The 8,940-nt window shown below is 53.1% G+C and overlaps 1 protein-coding gene across 1 annotated transcript in view; it reads right to left on the minus strand.

Annotated features, from left to right (window-relative positions):
- Positions 1–8,485, minus strand: part of SLC1A5 (solute carrier family 1 member 5) — a 9,919-nt gene extending 1,434 nt beyond the window's left edge. The window contains exons 1-7 of the mRNA XM_012811197.2: positions 7,460–8,485; positions 5,313–5,355; positions 4,808–4,867; positions 3,477–3,643; positions 1,264–1,497; positions 336–530; positions 100–234 (exon numbers count right to left, since the gene is read on the minus strand). Coding sequence (XP_012666651.1) covers positions 100–234; positions 336–530; positions 1,264–1,497; positions 3,477–3,643; positions 4,808–4,867; positions 5,313–5,355; positions 7,460–8,031 — 1,406 coding nt within the window. The 5' untranslated portion in view covers positions 8,032–8,485. The remainder of the gene's footprint in view (positions 1–99; positions 235–335; positions 531–1,263; positions 1,498–3,476; positions 3,644–4,807; positions 4,868–5,312; positions 5,356–7,459) is intronic.
- Positions 8,486–8,940: the final 455 nt, after the last annotated feature.

The raw sequence follows: 8,940 nt of genomic DNA on the forward strand, positions 1-8,940 counted from the left end.
TTTTTTTTTTTTTTTGAGACAGCAAGTCTTAATGACTTGCAATTATTCCCTTTCCCAGGGGTACCCATGGGGTCCCTGAACCCCCAAGCCCATACTCACACTAGCCAATCCACTGCCAGAATCAAAGAGATTTCCTTGACAGGGAGGTTGACTGCTTCGAGAATGATGGCCAGAGTGAGGACACCTCCAGCAGGGATGCCTGCTGCCCCCACACTGGATGCTGTGGCAGTAACCCTAGAGGAGGAGAGAGGAGGTCAGGTCAACCACAATGTAGTGAGAAAAGATGGGGGTCAAGTTGGGCCTGGGGATCTCACTCACAGCCGCCTGTCACTCACAGAATAGTGATAATCTTCACAAAGTCCAGGGGTTGCAGGTTGATCTGGGCAATGAACACTGCAGCCACACACTGGAAGAGGGCCGCGCCGTCCATGTTGACAGTGGCGCCGATGGGCAGAATAAAGCGGCTGATGTGCTTGCTCACGCCATTATTCTCCTCCACGCACTTCATCATCAGCGGCAGCGTTGCGGAACTGCAAGGGACTTTAGATCAGAGGCAGCCCATCTAGCAGCCAGGCCTGGGCCCTGCCTTTATCCTCAGGCCACGCCCTGCAGTGGCTCCAGCCCTCCCCCCGGCCCAAGCTCCACCCTCCGACCCAGACCCCGCCCAACCCATCCAGGCCCCACCCACAGCTCTCTACACCATTTCTCTTCCCACAACCAGGCGGCACTAGGGATCTCACAAAATTCCAGGACCCCTGAAGAGTACAGCCTGCTGCTCCTCAAAATATTCACAAAAATTCACACCCAAATTCTACAGTGTCTGAGTGTTCATTGGTCCCCCACATCCCTTCCCAGTCTCCACCAATAATAGACTAAGAATTGCTATCCAGCTGGAGGGTCTGGTTCTGAGCGGGCAGCACCAGCAGCAATGAATGAAAACAGGAGAGAGAAAGTGGAAAGAGTTCTGCGGTTGGATCCAGAGCTGAGCACTGGAGCCCTGCAGGGCCAGGTCTTGGCGGGGAGGAAGTGATGGGGAGTAGGGGTAGAGCACTGTCAGGGAGGAAGAGCTCTCTAAGGCAATGATTTCTTAATTTCTATTAAGGGAGTGTGGAATCCAGGACCTTATGAGACACTCATAAAATTATGGCCCCTGTACTCGGATCTAATGCCCCCAAAGCAAAATTTCAGGGGTCTTCAGACACCTAGTGCCACTGCATGCCCCTTAGCTTAATTATCCTGCCGTGGTCTGCCCCAAGGCCGCACCTGGATGAGGTCCCAAAGGCGGTGGCTAGCGGCGTCATGATGCCCCACAGGAAGTGGTAGGGGTTCTTTCGGGTGAAGAGGAAGTAGATGAGGGGCAGTACCAGGAACCCGTGGATGGCATGGCCCAGCAGGCAGCAGAGGATATACTTGCCCAGACTGGTGAAGAGTATCCCCACGTCATCCATCTCCACAATCTTGCTGGCCACCAGGAACATGATGCCCACAGGGGCGTACCTAACCACACAGGAGACAGCTTGCTACCACTGACCACAAGTCCAGTGGCCAGGCACGGTGTCTCACACCCTGACCATATGTGCCAGTCTCCCTATGGTCAGGAGCCCCAGCAATGAGTGCTTTGTTATGGGTACCTCTCCCAGACCCAGCCTCCCTGTGCACCCCAGGGCTCCTTTCCCCTTGAAGATAATAGATAAAGGAGGCTTCAGTGCTTTTACCACTGTGTGAGGAGCACAGCCACCAGATTTTGGACATGTGAGTGAAAAAGCAGCACCCATCAAATGTGAGTCATTTAATTTTCTGAGTTTGTTTGTTATAGCAGCAAGTTTGAACTGACACTTTCAGCACTTCATGAAAACTGTAAAGGCTGTGGCTCCCAGAAGAAGGAAGCATTTTTGATATGCTGAGCTCTTGAGCTGACTGAATCCTCCCAGCAACCCCATGAGGGAGCTCCTGAGTCATTGCAGATTAAACAACATCAAATAGGTCTGTAAAACAGGGACTAATGCTACCAACCTCACAGGAATGGTGGGAGGATGAGATGCCAGCTGAAATCAGCTGAAAGCTTTTTGTTCATAATAAGTGACCTATAAACTCCAGGTGGATTATCAAACTCTCCTGCAGTAAAGATCGAAAGTGCACCCTCACCTCCCAGTCTGGAGGCCTCCCTGACTGACTGAGTGCTACAGCTAGTTGCATCCCAAATCCTTCTTATTAGTCACAGAAGAAAGGCACCATTTCTCAGCCACTTGTTGCAGCCAGATGTGGCCAGATGCCCAAGTTCAGTCCAAATGGGATGTGCCCAGAAGTTATACAAGCAAAGTGCTCAACAAATATTAGCTGTTATTATTTACCATAGGCATGTTATATAGGCTGGGCACTATGCCAAGACCTCTACATTTATTAACTCTCTGTGCCTGCTGCTGTTAACCCCACTTTTCAGCTGGGGAAACTGAGGCACAAGAGGTCCTCCCCTGAAAAGTGCTTTCACTCCATGAGTAGTCAGGAGGCAGAGAAGCTTCATAATGTTAGCACTGGAAGCAGCAACCCCAGCCTCTCTACTGATTTCTGACCTTCTAAATCCAGGGCAGGACCTAAGAATTAGAGTGGGACCATGTGGACACTAGGAGGGGAGAAGAGAGCTGGGGGAAGCAGCAGCCTTTGCACATTTTTTTTTCTCACTAATTGGAGTCATTTAACAAAATTCTTAATGCTAACAATCACAGATAACATTAAGTGAATGCAGATGGGTAAGGTGGCTCACACCTGTAATCCTAGCACTCTGGGAGGCTGAGGCAGGGGGATCACTTGAGCTCAGGAGTTCCAGACCAGCCTGAGCAAGAGCAAGATCTTGTCTCTACTAAAAATAGAAAAAACTAGCCAGGTGTGGTACACACATGTATTCCCAGCTACTAGGGAGGCTGAGGCAGGAGGATTGCTTAAGCCCAGGAGTTTGAGGTTGCTGTAAGCTGTGATGCCATGGCACTCAACCCAGGGTGACAGAGTAAGACTCTTTCTCAAAAGAAACAAACAAACAAAAAGTTAAGTGAATGCTCACTACATGTCAGACATGTAAAGCACTTTCTAAGTGCTCTGCCTCAGTCACTCATGTAATCTTCATCATGACCTATGAAGTAAGCACTGTTTTAGATCAGTTAAAGGGGAGCATTTGATTACATTTAAATCACTGAAATTGAGGCACTGAGCTTGGTTGTCTTGTCACTTTCCAGTGAGCTTGAGAAGATGCCAGCATCAGTCTTAGAATGGAATACAGCATTGTCCCCATTTTATAGACAAGGAAACTGAGGTACAGAGATGGTAAGCCACTTGCCTAAAGTCACAAAGCCAGGGAATGGTTAATACTGGATTTAAATGAAATCTGGATCCAGAGAATGGATGTAGGATTCCCCCCACCTCACTCAGACACACCCAAGATGTCTCTGGCCAACCACTACCCCACCTCCTCTCCCACCACTTACCACATGATCCAGGAGACCAGCACCATGGTGGCCTCGTTGAAGGAGTTGAAGAAGCGAATGAGCAGCTCCCCCTCAGGCCCCAGCTTCCGCAGGGCCACACCAAAGATGATGGCAAACACCACCAAGCCCAAGATGTTCATGCCCTCCACCTCCTCCCCAACCGGAATCTTTGGGCAAGAGACAGACAGGGGTGGTAGGGATACTCAATCAACCTGCAACACTCATTGAGGGCCTACTCTGGACACTGCTGGGATCCAGCAAAGACAAGACAGCCCCCCAGGGGGGCCCTTCCTCCCACCACATACAATCCAAGTCCAGAGGAAATACACTTATCCCCAGGGATGACCCAGAGTGGGCAAGACTGGAAAGGGGGAGCCCAGGAGAAAGGGGTGCCCGCTTGGGTTGTGGGGGGGGGGTCATGGAGGGCTTTCAGGAGGAAGGGAACCTGAGTTGAGATTTGGACAGGAGAGACAGGTTCAGGGAGAAGTGAACCAGGTAAGCACGGGCAGTAGGTTTTAGAGACAGAAAGCAGAATGTGCAGCAGCCTAGGGGCAGGTGAAACTTGGGTGTTCAAGAAATGGAAAGGGCTTGGTGCCTGTGGCTCAAGAGGCTAAGGTGGCAGGTTTGAATCCAGCCCGGGCCCACCAAACAACAATGATGGCTGCAACCAAAAAATAGCCAGGTGTTGTGGCGGGCGCCTGTGGTCCCAGCTACTTGGGAAGCTGAGGCAAGAGACTCGCTTGAGCCCAAGAGTTGGAGGTTGCTGTGAGCTATGACACCATGGCCCTCTACTCAAGGCAACAACTTGAGACTCTGTCTCAGAAAATAAATAAATAAATGGAAAGAAGAGTGGAATGAACAGCAGGGAAATGTCCAAAGATGAGGCTGGGCAGACAGGCAGGGGTCTGACCTAAGGGGTATACCTTGGTCATGGATGGTGGCAAGGAGCCCACACTTCCTCCTGAGGACAGTGGGGTTCACAGCAGGGTTTCAGGCAGTGGAGAGGCAGGGTCAGATTTGAGCTTTAGAAAGACTCCTCTGGTTGCCAAGTTGAGGGTGGGTGGGAGTGGGCAGGCTGGGGGCAGCACAGGAGGGTCTGGAAAGGGTGAAGGGAATAAAGGGGGAAGGAGGAGACTGGAACAAGGTGGAGCCATGGCGAGGAAAAGAAAGGGAACAAAGAGAAGATGCATCCAGAAGGCAGAAGAGACAGAAATCGAGAGACAATTGCAGAGAATTTAAATCAAATTCCATACCAGACTAAGACTGGAGCAATAACAGAACTGAAAAGGGCCACTAATGATCTAAGGGGCGCCCGCCTCCTCTGCCCTCACCTTCACAGTGGTTCCATTGAGTGTGGTCCCATTGATCGTTCTGTAGGAGGTAGTAGAGTACTGCAGGGTAGGGTTGGAAAGCGTCAGTGTCAGGTGTCATCAAGGCCCCTACACCCCATTCTGAAGCTAAAAATGCTCAAAGCCTGCCCTAAGCATCCCTTAAACCTGGTCTCATTTCACTTACTGGCATCCCCACTGGGGCAGAACAATTAATAGCTTCATTTTCCACAGAGGGAAACCAAGGCTCAGAAAGGTAAATGCACTTGCCCACAGTCACATAGCTAGAGTTAAAACCCACAGGAGACTTTGAACCCATATTCTCATTTCTTGAATAGGAAGAGCAGGGATGAATTCAGAGGCTACCCAAGAACCCTCCCATAATGCCTGGAACATGTGGGCATGTACATTTTTCCAGGCACCACCTAAAATCAGGTGACAAGGGCTCTGACTATCTGTCTCCCTCCCTGTGCACCCTCCACCCCTTTGGACACCCCCAAGGACTCACTGAGCGGAAGGCTGCAGACACCAGGTTGGAAGGGAAGATATTTCTGCAGAGATAGACATATAGGGGGTTATTAGACACTGTTGGGGAAGGACAAAGTTGTCTGGGAAACAGGGCTGGCCTCTTTAGAGAGGATGGGAGGAAACTTAGAGGCCCCATTTGTGCCCAAATGCAGCCCCTTCTCATGCCTCAGCCAGGCAGAGTCTGACCTGAGCTTGCACAATTTTTCAGGGAGTGGGGAGTCTGAGCCGGCTTCCTCCAGCCCAGGAGAATGGTGTGCAAGACCCAGGGGATTGTGGGTTGGGGGAGAGGAATGCTGGCCTCCAGAGGCAGGCCAAGGCAGGTCATTCCAGGCTATAGCTCCACCCCATGCTGCAAACTTAATACCCTGAGTGGCTTGCATCAGCCACTTCCTCCTGGAGTGCTGAGAAAAAGACTGATCCCCTGGGGGGCTAGCAAGTGGGTCTGAGGGTATGGGGAGATCTGGGGGGGGGAGGTGGCGGTGAGAGGAGATAAGAGAGGGTGACAAGTGTCCATTGTGTGTCTCATGAATGTGCATCTGTGTTTACACAGCCACTCTTGTGTGATGGTGTCTGCTATGAGATGAAAATAGGAACTAACCCATCTATAGCATCTACTGTGGAAATCCTTCCACCAACCCTGGGGATAGGCACTATTACCCCATTTTATAGAAAAGGAAACCGAGGCCCAAAAGAGTGAAGAAATATGCCCAGCTAACAAATGCCAAAGCTGGGATTCAAACCCAGCCAGCTGGCTTCCTAGTCCTGACCACTCTGCCTCCTCCCTCTCAGAGATATTAGGTGTATACCTGTGTCAGGTCTGTGTACAGTTCATCAGATGCTGCTATCTTGTTGGGGGTGCAGGCTAGTGTCCACATGTATGGGACAGCGTCAGTGGATGTGTGTTGGTGTGTGTGTATTGCCCTCTTGAGCATGTGTTTGTGGTGTTGGTGTGGCTGGGTGGTATCCCCAGAGTGCCAAAGGGGTTTTGTTGCACAGTGCTGTATGTGTACCACAGTGAGTATATGGTCACATGTTTGTGTGATGTTACAGTTAGTCTGGGTGGCTGGCCAAGTGTGGCTTACAGCTGTTTGGCACACAGGGGAAGCCTGTGCTCATAAACAACCTTAGAGTGGGTGTGCCTGCCTGCACTTAGCCAGTCCAGATCTGGGCCAGGACTCAGCTAATCTTTCTCAGCCAGGAGATGCCACCAAGCCTCCTCCCCTAGTCTCCCATCTCAGCCTACACTGACACCTCTGAAGCTGGGGAAACCCTGTTCCGTGACTCATCATTTCCTCCCCATACTTCCAGGAAGTCCCCCACCTGGAGACACTGAATCAGCAGGCCCTAACATGCAAGGCCACATGGACACAGCAATCTGCCTTCCTCAAAGGAGAAAGGAGGCCATTCTTTGGGGGCAGGAGCAGAGGTCAGAAGGGAAAAAAAGGTGCTGCCCTTTATAACTGGCCCCCTCCTGGACAGCCTACTAAGGAGAACTCAAACAGACCTGGAAGATGTAAGGGGAAGTGGCCAGGCCCCAGCTGAACTGGGCAGGGAAGGGACTAATAAAGGAACCTGGCTATGTCCGGGTGACACGTGGCATGGAGAGCCCAGGGGATGGGAGGCAGGCTGGTAGGGATTACTCAGATCTCCCAGTAACCCCAAGGGCTCCTTACCCAGGGGTCTCAAATGCTCTGACTCTCACCCCAAATCTATATCTAGAAGCCCAGTCCTGGAACCCTGAGTCACCCAAAGATTCCCTTCCCCAAAGTTCCCCTTGGAAGCCCTTCCCCTCATAAGGTCCTTCTTCCATGGACAGACAGACCCTCATGTTTCCCCACACCCGCAAGCATTATATTTTCCTCTCCTTCTAAAAAACCTCCACCTCCTTGCCTATTGCCCCCCAGGCAGATCACACTTACGTACCCAGGCCTGCAAATGTAGAAGCGCCCGTTCCCGGGAGTCTATCCTCGAAATCCCAAGAGGCCAAAGTTACCCCCGCCACTATCCCGGTACGTTTTCCTAAGCCTCTAGAGGAGCTGTCTCAGTTCTAGGGGCCCCAAAGCCCTGTCCTGTCCACGTGGCCACTTCCGCACCCCCTTCCCGACCTCCAGGGCAGCAGGGTCTGACCTCACAAGATCCAGGAAGGAATCCAGCACTTCCTTGCTGGCGGTCTGTTTAACAGAGTCCGTGGTCCCGACCGAGGCATTGATGGCTGCGAAGGCGGCGCCGGGCTTCAGCACTAGTGCCAAGCCCACTCCGAGCGCCGACGCCATCAGGGTGGTGAGCAAGAAAAAGAGCAGCGCCCAGGCACCCAGGCGGCCCAGAGCGCTTGGGTCCAGGCTGGCGGCGCCGCCGACCAGACTGCACACCACCAGCGGCAAGATGATCATCTTTAGCAGGCGCAGTAGGAGCTCGCCCGGGAAGGCGAAGGCGGTCTGGTGCTCGGGGCCCAGGGCTAACTTGCCGCTGGCGCCGGAAACCGCCAGCCCCAGCACCACGCCGGCCACCACGGCCACCACCGTCAGCAGCACCAGCAGGTTGGCTCGAAGGCAGCGGCGTACCTGGTCCTGAGAACGGCAGCAGCCGCCTGCTGCCTCGCCTTTGTCCCCCGTAGGGACTAGCGTCGAGCCACCGTTCGCGGTGGGCTCCGCCTCTGCAAACCCCTTGGGGTCTCCACCACTGGGGGGATCGGCCACCATGATGGGATGCACTGGGTTTCTTTAGCCTCTAAAAATTGGAAGTGCTTAGGCTCAAGAGGACGCCGACGTTCCTTAGGACTGAGAGTTGAGTAACAGCGCCTAGAGGCTGGAACTTCGGAGAGCTCCTTCGAGTTGCGAATTCACAACGACGAAGTTCCTTGGCTCTTGGAAGCTAGAGTATCTGAGTTCCCTAAGCGAGCGCTGGGACTCCTCTGTTCTTCCAGGCTACGATACCAGATGCCCAAATTCTGGGAGCTTGGAGTTTGGAATACAGGAATTTCTTGGCTCGGACGTGAAGCTAGCCTCCTGAAGGTTTAAGTGAGCCCAGGTGGCGGGGGTTTGCAGGAGGTCCTGTTGGTGCAGATCCGGGACGACTGGATCCGGGAGGTGGAGACCCGGGGTGCCTAGGTCCTGGAAGTAGAGGGCTGGGTCGCCTAAATCTGGAGGCCGGGAAGCGGAGTTCTGGCAAGAGAGGACCCAGGCTCTTAGGCACCGAAGGGGAGATCCAGTCCCCTAGGTATGAAAGGTGGTGTGGTTCCGGATTGTAAGAGGTAGTAGTTAACCACCCGAGATAGAATCTCCCCCGAGGCGCCGCGTGGATCTGAGCCTGCTTGGCCAAAGCAGCCAAGACTAAGGAGCGGAGGGCGGAGCTTAAAAAGGCGGGGATCGACCTGCGGACGCCGATTGGCTACGGACCGTTCAGTGCCCTCCCGCGAGCGAGGGGTGTAGCTGAGACCTGAGCTGGGCCAGGCCACTCCATAGAAGGCGGAATTACAAGGCCCACTGTCCGGGGGCGGGGCCTGAATGGGGGCAGGGTCCTGAGAGAATGGCGTGGGGTCCGAGGAGCTGCGCGTTGGGTGGGTCCTTTTTCCCGCCAAAGGAAATGGGCTTTAAATTAGACCCCTAGTA

The sequence above is a fragment of the Otolemur garnettii genome, unplaced genomic scaffold (assembly GCF_000181295.1).
Source record: "Otolemur garnettii isolate 467f Iridium unplaced genomic scaffold, OtoGar3 scaffold00152, whole genome shotgun sequence".
NCBI lineage: Eukaryota > Metazoa > Chordata > Mammalia > Primates > Galagidae > Otolemur > Otolemur garnettii.